The sequence below is a fragment of the Linepithema humile genome, chromosome 8 (genome assembly GCF_040581485.1).
Source record: "Linepithema humile isolate Giens D197 chromosome 8, Lhum_UNIL_v1.0, whole genome shotgun sequence".
Taxonomy (NCBI): domain Eukaryota; kingdom Metazoa; phylum Arthropoda; class Insecta; order Hymenoptera; family Formicidae; genus Linepithema; species Linepithema humile.
Window position 1 is genome coordinate 10,568,886 of NC_090135.1, and position 20,869 is coordinate 10,589,754.

Here is a 20,869-nt window from a genome sequence, read left to right on the forward strand (position 1 = left end):
AATCAGACGTCCACTCTTTGCGGCAGTACAAGTCAAGTCAGAAATTCTATTTTAAACAACAAATGTCTTAGCAAAACAATTTCCACGAGCAACTCCACGGCTCCGTGTGTGTACTGTTTCTGGTTTATCGTTGACTTGTGCTACCTGCACGTTTTGTAGAAATTGTTGCAAAAATAATTAAACAATCATTCGACGGTAATGCATGAGCAACAAGTAAAAACTAATCGGTGCTAGTCGAGACGCGCTAGAAATGAAATAGTGCGCAACTTTTCATGACTTTTTATTACATCTCGTTTAGCGCGCATGCACACATCTATCTGTATCCAGGAATAGAGATAGATCTTATGTTATGATCCCTAATAAACTTGGTACATCGGCAGTAAAAAAATATATGACTGATTATATACATTAGCTTAAAATTTAGTGCTAGCTTTATGATCGCGCAACAAGACATTTTTGTGTAATGTTTAATATATATTGGTCACAATCAATTCATTCCGAATTTGTCCTAATTAATCATGCATGTGTATATATATCTATATATGTATATGTACAGGTGCGAATTTGCGATTGAATAATATGTACAGTAATTTACTTAGATTCTCCGTTGCTGAGGTAACTAAAAGTCTACCAAGAATCGACGTTTCCGAAGATGCGTATTGAGATAAGGCTTTGTCGAAAACAGAAAATATTATACACAAGCAATCAGTGCAAACGTAAGTACGTATACGGGGTAGCCATAAAATTCCCTTATTCCTTGTTTTCTCATATAATTATCAAATAAATTATACTAATCGCCGTATGTGGAATGTCATTTTTATTTCACTTTTATATTTTCTCAAGAAAAACTGAAAAGAATGTCACACAGAATTTGATCCACCGGGATCAATTGTTGCTTTGTTATATTTTATTTTTTAAATATTTTTTTTATATATATTAAATTTCCTTGTTATCTCGCATACATTTCAATATTTCGTTTCATATTTCTTCGCATTGTTATAAATAAATTATAATAATTATATAAATACAATATATCGTAAGAGTGCCAAATAATGGGAATTTTGCCAGTTAAGGCAAAAGGATGAGATAAGCCTGTAATTTGTACGATGATATCTCAGATAATCGCCTCCGAAATGGAATTTGCAAATTACGGATTTATTTCGTCCTTACCGAGCTCTACGAGCTCTTCAATTTTACATTACGGATAACAGGATTTTGTGGCCGCCCTGCATGTAAAAAAACATATTTGACACACACACTCATCATTCTTTCGATTTTGTGACAATATTGATATCACAGGTGGTCTTTTTATTCGCTTCGACGGTTATCTAAATGTTTCGGTGAAGAAAGTACACGTCACTCACAGGAGCCTTGTGATACATCGCGTCTTGAAACGTCGGAATCTGTCAATGTAGTGAACTAAGTCTTTTTTTGAATTACTATCACATTCAACTTTGGCACACGTGAGACGTTTAACTTAATTTTTTTTGCTTCTTGAACTTGAGTAATCGATCAGGTGCACCTTTGCTCTAAACAATCCTAGTATTTTAAGCAGACGCACTCTCTGTGGAACCATAGTGACAATTTGATGGCGTGAATATCGATAGTAATCGCTCGAAAACTGAGCACTCGCGATTTTCAACGGAGAAGGAAAACCTTACTTCGCTAAATGTACAAAACAGGAGCTTAAATCGTATCTAGCTGAATTGCCATAACGTACACAGCTAAATTAGTATACTGCTAAGTATAATTATCTTCTAAGATCTCATCATGTCGATTTTTTTTTATTTCTCGTATCGTCGGATAATTCCGCGACGGAAATTTCGGTCACTTTCGATTGTAACAATCAGGAATCCGAGCAATTTCTCATCCCGAGCGTAAATTTTATCAGCAGCTTACACAAAGCGCAACAACGATGTATAACAATGCGCCACACCATTTTATACGTCAGCACCTTGAGTAGAAATTATAGTTTGTTCGCGTTTGGTATCGAGAGATTATTTAAGATAAGACTGAAAAATAATGTACGTAATCGACTGTCCCGAAAGTAAAACACAGATGCCTGCGAAATAGCTATATTTTTCGCAAGTATGCTTTAACTTCGACTGCGTTTAACAGTATGTAAATCGAGCACGTGTGGATTAACCCTTTGAGTCCCGATGTTTGACATATCGATTTTAAATAATACTAAATAATTATATAATTGTTTCTTTTGATGGAAATTAAATCTTATGATTGTTTCATTATAAAATTTCATATAAATGATAATATGCACTATAAAAATAAATTGTTTAACAAATTTGGGACTCGAAGAGTTAAAAATAACGTCTTACCTTATTGACTTAAATTTATCACTGCTTACAATTTATTTACAATCGTCAGACGGTCAATTTCTTAAATATGAGCCGAGTGTTTCCAAAATTCTGGCCGAAAGGCCAGTTTCAATAGACACAAAGCATTCGAGTGCAATACGGATGGAACCGTTGTTGTGTAATTTTAGGTTTAAAGAAATGGTGTTTCTCTAACATGGTTTGGAAATACGAAAAATCTGTTAGGAAAAGTGTATAAAAGTACAAAAATATTATACTAAAATAGGTTTTATTTTTTTTTCTAAATTTGGAAAAAATTTACACTTTTGTTTCCGCGAAACCCGACAGTATGCACTACTTTTTTTTAGTCTAGCGTGTTGGAAAAAACTCGGCGTCAAATTTCAGTTGGGAAAACCTCGCAGTGTAGTAAAAGTGTGGCGCTAAAATAAATTTTTTAGTAAAAAAAAAAAAAGAAAAAAGAGAAAAAAAATAGTAAAATATACAACTTACAAATACTGAGATTGTAAAGTCAAAAAGAGATTATATCTCGCGTGTCAAGTGTATAAATATATATAATAATAATTAGAACTCGCGAATGAGTGCCGTAATGTTGCGCCCGATTGTCTCGCACGCGCTGAACACTGTTGAACGCAATGTAGAAAAGAGTTACTTGCTCATCACTGCTTTTGATATTCAGCGTGGACGGCCAAATGGAACGCAGCGTTATAACACTGATCCGGGGTTCTAAGAATAATACTAATAATAATAATTGTAAAAGAAAGCTTTCGATACATATCGATGAATGTGGAATTAAACCTTTAAATGGACCACTCGACTGTTCTTACGCTTTCATCTTAGCTTTTACGCATTGTACAATTTAGAGAGCTTAGTGTCGCTATTCGCATACTGACGACCATTCCAACTGGCGATGGTTAGATCGATCCAACAAAGATTGGTTGGTTGCGACTAGTCTTTGCGATTCATTTCACTTTGTCAACCGTCTGTCTGTACTTTCATGTTGAATTTCGGATATTTCCTTGATTCATTAACGTTACCAGTTGCTTTATATGCATTTAAAATGTAATTTTTATATATTACCTATATATCTAGAGTATCTTTTAGCGGCAGCTTTGCTACTTCGAAGAATATCCTAAAATGTAGATAAGATGGGGTAAATTGCAAAGCTTCAGGAAAATTATACGTGTGCTTCAAATACTTTATTACTTTTTATATGACTGAAAAGTTCCCAGACTGAATTTTTTTGCATGAGAATTAATAATTTGCGAGTAACTTATTAATGGGTTAATGGGTTAATGGGTTAATGGGTTAAAGCTTAATGAAATAAACTATGAATTTTAGGTAATGCAATATCAGGAGTAATCAGCTGTGTTTAATGGAAGATTGCATTAGAACATTGTAAAACATTTATTTAAAAAAGCTAGCAATCAATATGCATGCGTTGTAATGCGTGACATGAGAATTATGTTGAATAGTTTCTCTTGTTTAAATTGACTTTGAGAACTTTCTAGCCACTTGCAGACATGCATGTATGCATGCATGCATACATACACATCCACAAATATAATTACACGTATACTTACAGTTTATAATACATATTTTGAAAAATTTAGAAAATTTAAATATATTTTAAATATTTTATAAACGATTTTTTTTAAAATTATATATATTTTTTTAATTTTCTAACAATTTTTCAAAATGCGCATTGTAAATTGCAAGTATATATCAATAGTAATTCATATTTATTTTTTAATAAGCGTAGTTGGCGTTTATCAAATACAATAGAGCTTCTTTATTTTTCTTTTCCTTTTATTTTTTTATTCTTTGGTTATCTTGAAATTCTTGTACGCTTTTTTCTTGATATACCTATTCGTTTCAATGCACAATGCCATTGCCCTGTTTGCCATCTCTAGATCGAAATGTTGCCCGCCCCGCACGTGGCTTTGAATTTTAATTGCTCGGACGTAGGGTTGGACTTTGCGGGACTTTCCATATTTTCATGCGCTTCTTTTGCGCTGTTTCCCCATTGTTTCACATTTACTTGATCACGTAAAAGCAAATGAAAGGTAAAATGTACCTCAGCATTATATTCAACATAACCAAGTAATCAGGTAAATGTGAAACAATAAGAGAACAGTGTAAAAAGAAGTAAAAATAGGGAAAATAGGGGATATTAAATACAGAAGCTCTACTGTATTATACAAGCATGTCTGAAAAATAACAAAATATCCTTTAAATTTTTTGTGTAAGCCACTAATTGTCAGTAAACGTTTACGCAAAAAATAAGAACAAATAATTATTCGTTATTTTTCAGATACACCGCGTAATATTTGCTGGAAACATATGAGCCTAGAAGGAAAAGGATTAATATTTACTTAAATTAATACTCACTTGTGGCTGTATTTATTGCGTACGGTCATTAAGGTTTCCTTGTGTTTCTTATGCAGAGTCTCATTCAAAAGATTGCAAATATCTCTTATATCATCGAGCTTATAGCCACTATAATATTCTAAAGTCGAATTCCACCCGCCCAAGTCTTTCATCAGCATTGCTAATAAGAGCGCCGCCGCTGCCAATTTGCTATCGCTGAGCGTGATCATCGAGTAATCCATCAGCGAGTACTCTAATATGTATCGCGCCAGAGTTAACGTGGGCATGGACACCTTAGCGCACTGTTTTTAAGCAATGGCCATTGAATTAGTATACAGACTCCGGTAAGGTAAAATATATACATAAATATTTCAGAGAAAAATAATATTAATATTTGCTCGCCAGATACTTCCCGAAACAAAGTGGTAACATTGAGTTCAATGTCACTTACCCTAGCATAACGCCGAAGAAATCTGTAAGAAAGAGGTATTCCCAGATCAAAATTCACTACTTTCAAGACGTTCATCTCCATGCGGATGAGCTCTCGCTGCGAATACGCGCCATCACATATGTACAAGAAATCCTCTACCATCGGCGGTATTCTTTCCTACAGTCAAAGAACAAGTTTTTATCATTCGATTCATCGATTTGATCAGATAAAAATTTATACGGTTTTTTTTTATGAAACTCACATCAAATTTGCTCGCTATAAAAAGACTCGAGGCACCCAACAGTTGCAGGGTTTCCTTGCCAACTGTGACCTTTGTTAGATACAGGTCGACCAGCTTTATGGCTAGATAGAGAGTTTCATGATTTAACTCGAATGACTCCTGGACTTCGACCATCCAGTCGATCAGCAGCGCCCTCATCCACCGCGAGAGGCACACCTGCCGCTCCATGTAGTCACCGATCGGGAACTGGACTTCGCGCTCCTTCAAATAATCGAAGATGTCCATCGCGTACATCGATACCTGGAACGGATCCAACCAATTCTCGATGTCGAAGTCCCATTGTATATTGTCGGGCACTGTCGATACGGGCATGGCAACCAGTAACGCGGCGGCGGAAACCTTTTCGCTCGTCCTGGGCTCACTCGAGTTTTCCTCTTTCTTCTCGTCCATTTCGATTGTCTTCTCGTACTCCTTGATCTGTAGTATACTTTCATTAATTTTCGCTTGAAACGCAATCGCAGATGGCTATTAAATATTCTTTTAATTAGATACAATTACAACTAATAAAAATATCACAGAATATTGAAGAATTTTTAAGTCTTTTTTGTTGGAATTTGATTTTGTGAATCCTCAAAAAGTTCCATGTTAAAAGTTAAAAACATTGCAGAAAATTTAGATCTTCATATTTTCACTAAAGCAAATTGAAATAAAATTTACAATTACAGAAGTATTGCATTTAATGTACTGTACAAAATATGGCTTACTTTTAAAATATTGTTGCTCCTGCGAGTCCTCTTCATGCTATCCGTAATATCTTCCAAGGCGCTGACGTACAGCGAATTGTCTTCCGATTTTTCTAAATCCGAACTGTGCCTCGTGCCTTGACTCTTGTTGCTCTCTGTCTTTTCTTCTTTTTTGGGTTTGGCGGTATGAATTGGGACACGAATCGTCGATTTTGATTTCGTTAACACGGCTTTCAATGTAGTAACGTCCGCGGGCTTCGCCGCGGCATTATTTTCCACATGCGGCTTAATGATATTAACTGTTTTTTTCGATGCATGATTCTGTCCTCCGAACGATACGATGGCCTGTACAATATATAAGCAATAAAATATATAAAAAAGAATAAAATACAATAACTTATAAAGCAACATGTAAGATTATGAATACAAGATACAAAAATAAAAAAAGAGAAAAACTATATAAACTATAATATAAAGTCGCGATGCACGAACAAATCGTTACTTTTTATATTACCGTATGTTTACTTCTGAAATACCATTTCAATAACTGTGAATTTGTCACTTAAACAAATTTAATAACAAAGTGCAATGCACAACGTGCACAAATTTTACTATAATATTACAATATAAAAATAAAACTATTATAAGCAATGATAGGCAATAAAAACCACAAGTACGGTTTTACATTTTGTTAAATTGAAGAGAATTAAAATTGTGGTCAAAATGTTTTTCTTTGTCTATTAATTTACTAATAATTTTTACGTTTCAATAATGTTTGTTACGATTCTCATTGATTTCTGCATCATTTTTCTCTTTGAAGAACCAAATATTATGTTATAATAACAATTACAACATAAATAATTATAACATAATAACATTTATAATATGCGTACATTAGTAATGTTTGCAAAGGCGGTTCGTTTGGTGGTTTTTTCTTTCGGTGGCGAAGCTTCCGCTTTCCGTTTAGCTCGAGTCTCTCTCGAGCCGGAAGGTTTGAAGGAACATACGTTGCTTTGCACAGCATTCTGACTCCTGGTTGTCATCCCCTTTCTTGAGGTTGCAAGGACGTTTTGTCTATTATGTCCAAGTAATGATTTTGGAGGTGCCATTTTTAGATACGAAGATAAAACTTGCTCCTATTCCTTGTCTAATTCCTATTATTCAAATTATACGAGACTTGTTTTAAAAAATCACTAATTTTAATTAATAAATGTTTTAAAAATAGTTCCTTATATTTTCGTTTAAACAAAATCATCTCTAAAAATTAGCTTATAATCAGAACATTGTCATTAATATATTAAGCTGTAAAATACACTAAAATCTCCAAAATTTGCATTCTTGTACACATTCGAAATGAAGCATAACCTATATGAAAAAACACATGTTTCGTAATAAATAAAGAAGAAATTCTGCATAAAAAAATTTATGTTACAGACTAAAGATGCTATAAACATGCGCAGAAAATAAATATAAATAAAAAACACACATGTTTTATAGAAATAATTAATAAATAATCAATGCTAAATTACACGAAGTGCAATACAGTTCACGCGAGAAAAAATAAAAACCTTATTTATTGAAACAGAAATATATTAAATTTAATTTAATATCGTTATTATAGAAAATGCATATAATATCGATATTTATTATTAGACTAATTCCTAACCTTAGAACTCTAAAATAGGTAGTTTAAATCCAAAAATTATAGAATTTACGAATTATACGTTTTATTAAAACGAGCACAAATCATAGTTCATCCAAATATGCAAGTTTCTTCTATTCTTAATGTTTGAATAAAAGTTGATAAATCCAACTCTACAATTTGTTTCTTTCAAAAACGTTTACTTGATAAAAATAAAGTGTTTAGAATATTTATTGTTGTTTCTTACATATATAAATATATTCAACAAAATTTACGAATTCTTTTATGTCTATATATTTTAATAAAACTTCATTAATATAATTATTCAAATAATTCAATGTCTGATGAGTATATCACAAATTTTACATCATATGTTACGCAAAGTGCGATGCTTAAAGTGATGCCTTAAGTGATTAAAGAGAACTCTTATGTTTAACTTTTATATTTAAAAGACCAGAATATTATTAGTTCTAATTAAATTATAACTAGAAAAAAAATAACAGCAAAAGATAATAAAGAAAAATAATCAAGAAAGATAATAACAAAAAGATATAGATGTTCATAATGTGAAAGACATCACAATGTGTGCAATCTTGTTAAAGAAAAACAGTCTATTAAAAAATAATGTAGATAAGAGTGAGACAATTTTGTAGATATTTCCAAAGCACGAATCTGTGCATGTATTTTATGCAGAACATTTAATTAACATATAACCTCCTTTGTATACAAATCGTACATTTACATGTTTCCTCGCCAACTGTACTGAAAAGAATGTTGAATTTATGGTCAAAATGAAGGAGAATTATTACGTTACTAGCCGGCATAGAAATTTACGTTGCTTTCTGTGATAAATCGCTTGTTTTTTTGTGTTCTTCTCAGATCCGAAAACCGGTAACCAGAAAAACGCGGGAATTTTCCAGCAGGCTCAGATCATTTGTTCAGTCATAAAACCGGATTAAAAGACTCGAAAAAATGATTTCGTCACCTTCAATAGTCTCGAGGATTAAAATCACGCGGTATCGACGAGTGATTGCTTCGAACTGCGGATGCTGATGTGAAGGTCGCCAGCAAAATATTTATTCAACAGCGAAAGAGCAATATGGTGGATACGGCTCAGCGGATTCTGTATTCGGTTGCCGAGACCGTGAACGGGAAAGCAGTGTCGTGTACCTGATTAATTTCGGATGCTCGTGCCGTGTGAACGGTGAAAGGCCGCTTTATTTATGAAGTTCTTGCATTCCGCGTGCACTCACGTTTGCCGTGCCTCGTCAGGCCGCGTTACTACGTCGAAGTCCGCCTTTGAATTTCACTCACGGGTGACAGCAGATGATTCAAACTCAACAGTTAGGATGACCAGTGTGCGCCGATTGGCCAGCGACGTCAATCGAGCGCCACAGTCTCGGGTGGCGTTTTGTGGAAACACGTCGTGACTGCTCCGTTCGCTCGTATGGTCACTTTTGTACTAAATTTATTCATTTTACTATTTTTATTAAATTTATTCATCTCATCGCACTTATTAGATTGATAGTTTGCTATTGTATATGCAATTTTTGATTTGTAATCCTTCTTGTGCTAGAAAGAACATTTTATATATATATATTTATTGACTATTAATGCTTTCTTTTCTACTCTGATTTTCTATATTTGTTTCTATATTCCTCTTTTCTTTAGAATAATAGTTTGCACTTATTAATCGTGTTTCTTTATAATATTGTCACATGTGTTCAATTTTATTTATATTCGTTTTAATATTTGTATTAAACTTCGAAAATCGAGTTTTAATTAGTTTTTAGGTTAAAAACATATATTGTCACATGTGTTCAATTTTATTTATATTTGTTTTAATATTTGTATTAAACTTCGAAAATCGAGTTTTAATTAGTTTTTAGGTTAAAAACATATAAATATTACATTCCTATAGTGGTTTATTTGTTTAATATATTCAAGTAAAAATGTAAATTATCGGCCCGATTGAAAACGAAGCATTCCGTTCTCAGTGGTTCGTATGATCAGTACATATGGAAATTATATAGCAACTACCTAGTGCAAAGTTCATCAGGTTTTGTCCTCGGAGAAGTGTGTCGCCGTGGAAGTGCTACTGTTTGTTCATCAGTTCATGGCTGCGTCCTTTCGAAATGCAACGTGAACGTTTTCTTGTAAAATACGTTACGGCGAACAATTGTTTTGCGCATCTGCCGGCTGTCTGGTTGCGTCGTCTGGAAACTGAGGTTAGTTCTTACAGCGAGCTCTTATCGTCAAAACAAATATCACGTGACTATTGCATGTCTCGCTACAGCAGCGACTCGTGCGGCTGTACAGAAACTACTATGTGGTTAAAAAATCGATATACGAGAAAACCTTGTAGTTGATGATCGATAAAAACGTAATTTTTAATAAAAAAGCAGCATTTATCTTTCGAGAATATTTTATAAAATTGAGAATCGATAAAATAAATAATAAATTATGAAAATGTATATTGTTTTATCATAATAGTAGAAAAGAATGATGAAAAAATTCGATGTCTTAAAAAGTATAAATTGATGAAACATCAATTGTTCATTTATATAAATTTAAAAAATGTTACTCAATTCTTGCAATTTTTTTGGCTGTGAGCAATAAATATTTCTTGGACATGATTTAAAGTTTTAAAATTTAGTTTAATCAACAGTAATTGTCTTAATTTTAATAATATTCAAACGACGATTTAATTACAGGAGAATGCGATTGAAGTGTCGCATAACGGAAGAGCATATTATCTTTCTTGCTTCCCTCGCATTAATAATGACGAAACACTATGCATCGGGGCGACCTTCGCGAGAAGTTTGAACATTCAGGAAGGAGACGAAGTGTTCGTGTCCTCTGTGAAAAATGTGTCTTCGTTAAGCAGCATTAAAATCACTCCTCTCACGACGAGCGACCGCGAGCTTTTGGTATGAAAATTATCACGCATCAGTTAACAATGAATTAATAAATCAATCGTCTTTATTTTGCTACAGGAATTGCAAATGGAAAGAGTGCAATCGGATCTCTTGAACCAAGTGAGAATAGTTGCAAAGGGCCAGCCGATTGTGGCGTGGATCTCAAAGTTCTCCTCCGTCACTTTTATTGTGGGTAAGTAGTTCGTTTTTTTTCTTATACAAACAATGCAGAATATTTTGAAAATATCGCATCTTTGAATATTAGACTATTTTGTTTTTATTGCACTGATATTGTGAGAATTTTAATTTTAATTAATTAATAATAATTCGCGTTGTTAGAAATTTAATTGAAGAATTTGTAAATCAAAAAATTTGTAGACAATGTCTTCTAGAATTATTAGAAAAATATTTTGTGTGATTTTTATAGAGGATTCAGAGCCGAAATTCACGTATGGGTTACTCAAGCAGTTCACGGAGGTGCATGTGCTCGATACAATCGCGAGTGCAGCGATAAAGCATGAGAATGTTAACGAGGAGCTCATTACAATAAGCAGTTCTTTGGCGAAAATGTTTCCTTATTTTTCGAAAGGAAAAGATCATCGCACTTCGAAAGATAATGTCGCAAATTATGCGTTATTGCAAAGCTATGGTAAAAGAAGCATACCTCGCGTGTTTCGTGTATATCCTCTGCTGGAGTTCCGATCCTTCGATCAATCGAACGCTTGCGACATGATCCTGCGATGTCCCTGCCACATCCTGATTCCGAGGAGCTGCTTGCCGAAAGATGCGAAATCTACAAGTGAAACAATGATGTGTAAGTTTTTATTGACAGTCATAAGAGTTTTGTTTGATATCTATAATTTGTTTAAGTTAATTAATTACTTTTTTAAAATTAATTTTATAATCGAATTAATTTAATAATATATCTATATATAGAATCTCACAATTTATGATATTTAAATTTTAATGACAAATTCTCTAATCAATTCAAAGTTAATTTTTTTAATAAAAATATCAAAGAAATCATAAAATTTTTAACGTAATATATTGTTGTAATTTGATATTACAATTTTATTGAAATAAAATCTACTTGAAATTAATACATAATCACATAAATTCAAACTCTATCGCAGCCCCGATATTTTTGTTAAAGAAAGATTAATACAAAATTTACTAGAGAATTTGTCATTAAAATCAAGATTGTGAATTATGCGACCATTTTGTACAAATTAAAATAGATTAATTTCATCTTAAAGCATTACGTTTATCCCAATAAAATTTACACGCAAAGGATTAAAGTAAAAAATTCCTTCTCAGGTAAAATAAAGAAAGTGCAGGAAGTTCGGCAGCACGTTAACATAACTAGCACGAGCTTTCTGAAGAACGAAGAGACCTCTCTCGAGCCTGAACCCCCGCAAGAGTTTACCGCGAGAATTTATGTTCTCGAAGACATTTTAGAAAAGTGTTCCGCATCTTTAGACAGAAAGTATTTCGATCTGAATTCGATTCATTCGCGTGCATACGTGTCATCCGATTTGAGGATTACTCTGAATTTGAAAGTGGGAAGCAGAGTGATCGTGCGGATGATCGAAGAGGCAACCGAGCGGCCGAAACCGTCGTCAATGGACATCTTCCCGTCCGATCAATCGATCACGATGGAAAATTTCGAAAATTACGTTCAATTTCATTCAAGATACGAGGCGTTGCTGCTCAACTCGCGCGCGACGATTTTATTCGACGGCGGCAAACAATGCGTTGTGCGAATGTCACCTGCGGATTGCGATTATGCGACGATAGACGCGACGGATATGGAAAACCTGGTCGTCCACGTTCGATCTGTGTTGAATTCGAGTAATGCAGAAATTTCGGAGGACTGTCCCGGAGAAAATTTGAAACTGGAGAAAACTTCCACGAGGTAATGCGTTCGAGATATACATATATTTGCATGTAATTGCTGTCGGCAGAGTCGTGCAAAATAAAGTCCCCAACGAAGCATTAAATTTTCATGTTACACGAAAACAATTGACGATGAAATAAATTACAGATATACAGAGGGCATTCTTGAAGACTGCGAGATCGCGCTCGATCTCAGCTTGAGTGTGCGGCGATCGGTCGACTTCCGGTATGATCGGGAAAACATTTTAATTTGCGGTGATTTGGGTTCCGGCAAAACGACCATCTGCAAAATGCTAATCGAGCGTTATCGCGACGCGCCGTGTTTCGCGTACACGCACATGATTGATTGCAGATTGCTGAAAGGTAATATCGCGATAGCACTTGCGTGCAATTAACGATGTTAAATGCGATACAGCGATGAATTTTAATCCCTGTCGGATCGCCAAATTTATAAAGAGCTTCGAACGCAAATTGTTTTTTTTATTGCAATGATATATGTAAAAGATTTCATTGTTTCTTTTTTTAATTTTAATACCTTATAATAAGTCGAATTAATTAAAATCATATCATATACTCACGTTTTGATATACTAAAATTTAATGGACAAATTTATTGTTTAATCCATTTTTGACTAGAATTCGACTTATTTTAATTGATTAAAGTTGTATTGCACTTCAAAATTTGTATACATTTTAAAATTTAAATTAGAATGAAGAGGGATTTAATAAATGATTGAAAAAGCAACTTAAAGTTTAATTTTGATGTACCAGTTATTTGAATCTTTCGCTATTTATCACAGTAATGCTTGATTAGGTAAAAAGGTAGAAACAATACAGAAGATGATTACTTCCGCATTGAGTGAATGCGTGTATTATCAACCGTCTATACTATTTCTGGACGATTTGGAAAGCATTTCAAACACATCAAATGACGAGGAAAATACCATAGACGCGACGAATGCTGCCAGGTAAATTAAATTGTGTTCATCATTATTTGTTAAGATTGTAGAAATGTTGGTTCTGATAAGAAAAGGGAAAGATAAAGAAAATTCTACGATAATATTATTAATCACGACGGTCATACGACTGACATATTTGTGTTAATTGTAAAGAAATCATATTTTGATTTAATTATATAAAAATATTATTCTAGGTTAAAGTTCTTAGCAATCTAAGAAAATTATTTCTCGATTTATTTTGTAACATGAAATAATTGATAGTTATTTCAACAAGATTCCTCGATAAATTTCGGGATCTTAAACTGATTTCAGAATTACGGATATGTTGCTCAACGTTATTACGCACTATCAGGAATCCCATTATATTTCCATCGTTGCCACCTGCGCTGGTGTTAGCAAGATTGGCTCGAAACTGCGACCAGCGAGAGGAGCGCAGTTTTTTAGAACAGTTTTACAGATTCCCAATCTCGAGAAGGTACAGTCAATTGTTTCTGAATTATTACAAAAAATTAAATTTATATCGTAATATCTCATTATTAGACGTTAGCAATTATTATTATTAAATTGCTTCACAATACACGTTTCTCATGCTTCGCAATTTCAATCGTTTCTCATATAAATATATTTCGCCATTTTTGATGCTACTCATTCTTTGTAGTTTTAATTGATTTCGATGAATAAGTGAATATTTAATGTCGTCCTTTTTTTAAAGCTATCAGGTTTAAGATAAATGTAGCAATTAATTTTCGATATCTAAAAAATTTGATGAGAGTTTAAATAAAGATTTAATCTAATTTTTTTATAGTAATCATATGTCAACTATTTGGAAAAACGTAGCATTGTATGTAGTAAAGCATTACGTTGAATCTATGATTAAGTGAGTATATTTTTTGGTGCTCGTTGAAGAAAAAGAATCGAGAAACATCAAATGCGCTAAACATGTAACTGTTATTTCTTTCTCCTTTTCTTAATTCGAGTGCCACCGATATTTGCACAACTGTTTGCCGGTGCATTTCTCGATTAAACGCCGCCGTGTTTCCGCACCTTCTCTGTCAAACTTCGTATTTGACGCATTAGTTTGCTCGTTGATCTCTGCGTATCGCTAACTCGTGTCGTGGCTAACCAGGTGGATAGAATCGATATTTTGCGATTAACGCTCGAGGACAAGCTGTGCGTGCCCGGAGACATGAATTGGAATTACTATGGAAACAAGACCGAGGGGTGGGTGCCCCAGGATCTCGTCGACTTGGCGGAGAAGGCGAAGTTCGTCGCGTGGAAGCGTCACGGTAACGAGAGAGACGAACGATCGTGATAAATCAGTGAAAGAAACAAAATCAATCAAACATTAACAATTATCACGTTCTGCATATAATTGCATCCTTTCAACTCAATTGATCTTCTTAATTTCTTGCCTCTTTTTTATAATTACTTTTTTTTATTTTCATAAATTACGTATTTTACGTATCATGATCTCATTTTTTCTACTCGGCCATTTTTCTTATTTGTAACGCACTATGTTTATCCCAAGCGGCGGAAAAATCAAAATCACCGTCGATCGTCGTGACGGAGGAGGACGTCAACACCGCCCTGGAGAACAGCACGCCGATGTCGCTGCAGGGCGTGCAGTTGTACAAGAGCGGTGGTCACTCTTGGTCCGACATCGGCGGACTGGCGGAAACGAAGAGTTCCCTCACGGAAATTCTGCAGTGGCCGCTCAAGTACCCGGAGATCTTCAAAAACGCTCCGATCAAGCTGCAGAGCGGCGTTCTTTTGTACGGAATGCCCGGCACCGGAAAGACGATGCTGGCCAAAGCGATCGCCGGCGAGTGCGGCGTGAATCTGATCAGCATCAAGGTGGGATTATAATAAAATTCTTTTTGTTGTTCAGAACTTCGTGTCAAACTTGCCGAGAGAATTAAGAGAATTATAATAAGATTTTCACTAGCTAGCCTTTTATCTCCTTTAAAAAATTTTAGCTTGGGAATTTTTAATAAATGGAATTCATTTATAATGCGATGTCTTATTCGCCATTTTCATTTTGCGCACTAGTTTGATTTGCTGCATTAATTAATATAATAATTTAATTATAATTAAATAATGATATGCAATGAGCTCTTCTTTCTTTTTAAATAACAGCTTTGTTTCAGGGTCCAGAATTGCTATCAAAGTACATAGGCGTCAGTGAGGAATCCGTGAGAAATGTGTTCGAAAGGTAAAACGTGTTCGTAAAACCGTTTTCTGTCCGAAAGTTCTCTCAATCCGTTTATCTGTATTCAATCTCTCTCCTTGTTGTTTCATCTATTTCTTAAATATTAATATTTTAGAGCTCGCCGCGCCAAGCCATGCGTCTTATTCTTTGATGAGTTCGATAGTCTCGCACCCAGGTGAGTAACAGGACGGATATTTATGTACTTATGAATGTTTAACAAAACATTTCGATGTCAATATAAATATTTCATATATTTGTATTTTGTAATCGTTACTTTACGAAATACCGATACATCATAATAGATTACTTATCAGAAAAGTGGTGTATAGCTATAAACATAAAAATAACTATATACATAAAAATAGATGCGTGAACTTTGACTTCTCTCAATCGTTTGTCTCTTTTCAAATTCTTTTCCATTTTGTTTTATTCCATTTTTCATATTTTGGAAATTAAGCGACAATTTCAGCGCTCATTTTATTTTCAATTAGACGCGGACATGATAGCACTGGGGTCACCGATCGGGTGGTGAATCAGCTGCTAACGCAACTTGACGGAGTCGAAGATCGCGAAGGAGTGGCGGTCGTTGCCGCATCTTCCAGGCCCGATTTGTTGGATCCAGCTCTTTTGAGACCAGGACGCCTCGACAAGTGTCTGCACTGCCCTTTACCGAACGAGGCAATTATGTTTTCGATAATCTCTAACTGGTTGCGGCTTTATATATCAATAATATATTAATAATATTCGTTTAATTTTCTTTTTTTTATAGTTGGACAGAGAGGCGATCTTCGCGGTTTTATGTGATTCTCAAAATATAGATAAGACCGAATTGGACCTGAAAAAATTAGTCGAGTTCTCTGATGGATTCACGGGAGCTGATATCAACGCGGCGATTACTTTGGCGAAGCTGTCGGCGTTCGAAGATGCCTTGGCAACTGCGATTGTGAGTGCATTCGTATATCAATCGTATATTTTTTAATTGGTTCAATTGCGTGTTAATTTATTAATAGAGTATAATATGATGCAGAACTCAACAATATTTAATCACGTCAACTAAAACTTTTAAATCGCTTAAATAATTTCAAGTGTTAAAAATCTACAGAAATATCAGAAGTTCGTAGTGTCGTGCTTTATGTTGTCTTCGGAGAAAGCTTTCAATTTTTAAATTTGAATATTGATACAATTAATGAAGCATTAATATAATCCTAACAAAAATAAAAATTATTGTTCTAGAAATTGTTTTTAATAAGATTGGCGAAAGCGGTTCTTAAAGTATGCAGTTGATTATCTCAAAATCAAAGTCTCATGCAAATTTATTTCAAAACTTAGACTTATTTTTCAACCAAGAATCACTCTAAATCCATGTGTGCCATATTTTTTTTTCCGCACTTCGTACACGTTTAAGCTCACAATCAGCCAAAGAGCGACAAACTTTTGTGCGGAGTTTCAGTCTCCAACCCGTTGATCGACCCTCCGCAAATTTTTCCGTTGACTTCGACTTTTGTGCGGAACAGGAGATCGCATCGCTAATGGCCGAATCGTTTTGTGTTGCCGCTGCCTTTCTGCTAGTATCTCAGCAAGCGTCGTAATGAAAAGCGTCTCTCGCGCGACTCCTGAGAATCATTTGTAGGGCGGCTTCCGAAGTAAGATAGTGTGTAATGACGATAATATCGTTAGGTGCGCACCCTACGGTGTGTACACACGGGCGCGCGCCCGGGGTTGGGGAAAGGATGGAAGGAACGAGGAAGGAGGGAGGGGGGGGGGAGGAGGTGGTTCGCAGGGGCTGTTGGTGCCGCGATATAACCGAGGAAACGTAGACCAGGTTTATTAGCACACGGTGCCGAGAGCGCCGAGCGACCAAGCCATCCCCTTCGGCGCTCCGCATCTCATCCCTCCCCCTCACCGCCCCGGCCGCCGCCCCTACGCCTCGCTGAACGTCGAGGGGGTTATTATCTTATGCGTTATAATGATACACGGTTTAGGGCCCCGCAGCGGTCCTGCAAGATCGAAAGCCAGACAGCCATTCCGCTAGTTATGGCGCTCGTTAGCCGCCAGACGTCTTCGACGTATCTGTCATTGACCTTCCGGTCGCGTGCACTCTTCCATCTAATCTGTCTTTATTCATTGATTCGGATTTATTCAGTTGTTTATTGCATTCTGATGATGTGACATTTCCCCAAATGTGGAAATATATAGCTGTCGAAATAGCTTCGGTGAAAATGTTTCTGATCAGTGCAAACATATAAATGTTTAATCAAAATTCTAAAGTATTCGAGCATCATAAATTTCTTGGAAGTCATAAAATTGTTAATCGGCGTCTAATAGGTTTCAGTCAGGAACTAATCGAATTAACCTCTCGATGTTGCTACTTTTCATCTCCCTTTTTTTATTCGAAGAACTTGGGAAATGTAATTTTATATAGCAATAGAGGTAAACATAAATTCAGTGGTCATTGCATTCGCGCGCGTGTGCGCGCTCAGTCTAATTAATCAGGATTATCGAACGCGCGTTAAAAGGCCGCGGGAGCGTCTTCGAAGTTTGCGAGGGACGAGTGGCGCGTTTCACGGGAAGCTATTAATTAATTCGCATCGGAGAGAAAACGAAGTTGCACGGCGCGGCACTTACCTCCCGGAAGAACGCGAGTATCCGAACTGTGCGTCTAATTAGCGAGCGAGTTTCCGGAGAGCGCGACGCATCTCTCTCTCTCGATAGATAGATAGAGGCGCCTTGCTGTGATAAGCGATTATGCGGATAGGAACGTGTCTTCCGAAGCGATACGGATTGTGCTCAACTCCAATAATTAATTCAAGTCGTCGCTGTTAAATGTCGCCGTTAAACGTCGCCATTAATATGCCACATTAAGTTCTTGCAGCTGATTCTTGCGCTAACTATCGAGAAAGACTAGGCAATATTTTTCCAAGTGCTCTAAAGTTGAAGAGCAAATAAATACAAATAGTAAACTATTTATTGTGAATAGTTTTCGAAGTAGAAATAGATTAGATAGATTATCGAAACAGAAATAACATTGATATTATATTTGATGTACTAATCGAGTTATTTATCGATGATAGAACGGCAAAGTGGATGCAAACGACATCAAAGTCACGCAAACGCATCTCATCGAGTCTGTCAGATCGACGAGGCCATCTTTGTCCACTGCGGAAAAAATGAAATACGCCAAAATGTAAGTGCTTATAATGCAATTTATATTAAAAAATTGAAATTAAGTATTATATTGTTTGTGCACCTTGTTTTATTACAGTTACACCAGGTTTTCCAAGGCGGATAATTTTGCGGAGGATGTACTGACGAATCAGAAGGCAACACTTGCTTAAGGGAAGCCAGCCAAAATTTTTTAAACGAGAAATATATTTCTTTTTGTACAAAAATCAATATAATATAACATAAACTAGCAAAAATAAAGGAAATAAATTTTTTATTTTCACCCAAGTATCTTAATTACCCAATTGCTCGCACACAGACACAAAGTCAGGCATGAAAAATAATTTGAGTGAAACAATCGAACACAAGATTCGCACGCGGGTCACGGAAGTTGCGTTTCTTTTTCGATGGATATTTTTTCAAGTCACGTTTCTTTCCTATGATAAATCCTTATAATAAATCAGCTGCAAGAAATTTTTTGCAGAATCGATCTGTTCCCGATGAGAATCCACACCCACTCGAATATAACTCGCGCGAGAGATTTCACGGGGTAAACCAGGCCGCGAATCGCGGCGGCAGCTCGCGGGCGCGAGCTCGCAGGCGGATGTCGCGCCGGGGCAAAGTTAAATTAAATCACGGGCGAAGGCAGCTAATATTGTAGTTTATCTGGCGGGACATTAGCGCGATGAAATATGCGCCTCCCGCGCCCCGGCGAACTTAAAATCAAGATCGCAGGCGAACTTCCCAAGCTCCGCCGAGACGCCGACGTCGACGCCGGCGCGTCCTTCCTGCTAAGTCGCGCGTGAAAATACTAATTATTATACCGATTATTAATACGAAAAGTTGCCCCGGCGCGCTAAGTCGGCGAAGGGGGCTCGTCGGTGCGGAGTATCGCGGCGCGGCGGGAAAGCGCCGAGAGAGCATCCGGATTATCGCTCGCGTTTACGCCGGTTAAGGAGAGGAAAAGTGGGCCTCGGCCGAGGCTAAGAGCGCATCGTGCAGCGACAGATAATGAATTTATTAACGTAAGCGCGAGATTGCGTCGCGTCCGCAAGTCGTCGTACCACTTGGCTGTCGTGTAGTCGAAATTCGCGATTTACACGCTACGCTTATACGTTCGCGCGTGGATTTCGATGTCTACGAGCGAAGAATGCGTTCTTCTGCGGCGAACACGACCGAAAAAGAGTCCGAAGCTGGAGGAGCGCAATTTGCCGGTTTAAGCCGCGAAATGGCGGAAGAAAGATGCGCGATGCGAAGGGGTGGTCGCGCGGGGAGGGAAAGAACGTCAGCGACGACGACGGCAGCTCTGCTTAGCATAAAAATGGCCAATTACCCGACTAACAAGCAACGGTCGAGCGACACGAAGCGGAAGGGAGAAAGAGAGAAGGAGAGAGAGGGAGAGTGAGAGCCGTTGGGCGACGAAGCCGAGCTAACTCCGTTAGCGCCTCTCCGCCCGCCGAAGGAGATTAGTTAGCGTAAATGCCGCCGGTTGACGCATTTTTATTCCTGATTACCGCTTCTCGCTGCGCTAATCCCATTGGCGCCTGCGACATTCGGGAAACTCGACTTCGCTGCGCCGGCAACAAATTGCCGTCCTCGAAAAATAAGGAAGGAAGGAAGGAATCGTGCTATAGAGGGGTGGCAGAAGGGGTATAGAGGTAAGAATATAAAGGAAATAGGTTGTTGTTCTGGCGGGGAGGAAGTGAGACCTGAAGCAAAGGAGGCGAAACATCAGACGATTATTTTGGAAGCGCACAAAGTAACCGGTATTTGTTTTTCATAATAATGTATATTCCGTTACGGTTTCAAAAATAGCAGAACGTATCGCTATAATAAATCTGGCAAGTTACGTCATATTGCAAATTATTATGTAAAGCTGAACTGAAGAGAATAGCAATTGTTTTGGTTGTAGAACTTAAACAAGCGATGAGCGAGATCATAGAAGTACTGACAACTTTCAACAATTTGTTTAA

The 20,869-nt window shown here is 36.3% G+C and overlaps 2 protein-coding genes across 4 annotated transcripts; one reads left to right on the plus strand and one right to left on the minus strand.

The window, feature by feature from the left end:
- Positions 1 to 264: 264 nt before the first annotated feature.
- On the minus strand, positions 265 to 9,935 carry CycB3 (cyclin B3). 3 transcript variants are annotated; one of them, XM_012369626.2, is made up of 8 exons: positions 8,924 to 9,163; positions 7,005 to 7,265; positions 6,133 to 6,456; positions 5,390 to 5,845; positions 5,149 to 5,304; positions 4,719 to 4,999; positions 3,408 to 3,459; positions 265 to 2,749 (listed from the first exon to the last, which is right to left on the minus strand). In XM_012369626.2, exons 2-7 carry the CDS (start codon positions 7,218 to 7,220, stop codon positions 3,408 to 3,410), a joined length of 1,485 nt encoding a protein of 494 aa, XP_012225049.1. In that variant the 5' UTR covers positions 7,221 to 7,265; positions 8,924 to 9,163; the 3' UTR covers positions 265 to 2,749. The 3 variants fall into 3 exon arrangements, with proteins under 3 accessions (XP_012225049.1, XP_012225050.1, XP_012225048.1); XM_012369627.2 differs by lacking the exon at positions 8,924 to 9,163 and adding an exon at positions 9,794 to 9,935 and having other exon boundaries at positions 265 to 3,459; XM_012369625.2 differs by having other exon boundaries at positions 265 to 3,459; positions 8,924 to 9,215.
- Pex1 (peroxin 1) lies at positions 9,846 to 19,179 on the plus strand. Its single transcript, XM_012369620.2, has 16 exons — positions 9,846 to 9,981; positions 10,468 to 10,683; positions 10,750 to 10,864; positions 11,099 to 11,485; positions 11,989 to 12,586; positions 12,716 to 12,930; positions 13,381 to 13,534; positions 13,838 to 14,000; positions 14,652 to 14,811; positions 15,054 to 15,379; positions 15,673 to 15,737; positions 15,850 to 15,909; positions 16,226 to 16,412; positions 16,504 to 16,677; positions 18,806 to 18,918; positions 18,997 to 19,179. The coding sequence occupies exons 1-16, from the start codon at positions 9,889 to 9,891 to the stop codon at positions 19,067 to 19,069; spliced, it is 3,099 nt and encodes a 1,032-aa protein (XP_012225043.2). The 5' UTR covers positions 9,846 to 9,888; the 3' UTR covers positions 19,070 to 19,179.
- The last annotated feature ends 1,690 nt before the right edge of the window (positions 19,180 to 20,869 follow it).

What these genes read in the sequence shown, in the direction of transcription:
- CycB3 (XM_012369627.2), bottom strand. Translation starts at nt 7,220, where the DNA reads ATGGCACCTCCAAAATCATTACTTGGACATAATAGACAAAACGTCCTT. An exon ending in TTATAGCGAGCAAATTTGAT is followed by an intron (nt 5,305 to 5,389) that starts GTGAGTTTCATA and finishes CTTTGACTGTAG; the next exon opens with GAAAGAATACCGCCGATGGT. An exon ending in CGCAATAAATACAGCCACAA is followed by an intron (nt 3,460 to 4,718) that starts GTGAGTATTAAT and finishes TCTACATTTTAG; the next exon opens with GATATTCTTCGAAGTAGCAA.
- Pex1 (XM_012369620.2), top strand. Translation starts at nt 9,889, where the DNA reads ATGCAACGTGAACGTTTTCTTGTAAAATACGTTACGGCGAACAATTGT. An exon ending in CGAGCGACCGCGAGCTTTTG is followed by an intron (nt 10,684 to 10,749) that starts GTATGAAAATTA and finishes ATTTTGCTACAG; the next exon opens with GAATTGCAAATGGAAAGAGT. An exon ending in AGATTCCCAATCTCGAGAAG is followed by an intron (nt 14,001 to 14,651) that starts GTACAGTCAATT and finishes GTGGCTAACCAG; the next exon opens with GTGGATAGAATCGATATTTT.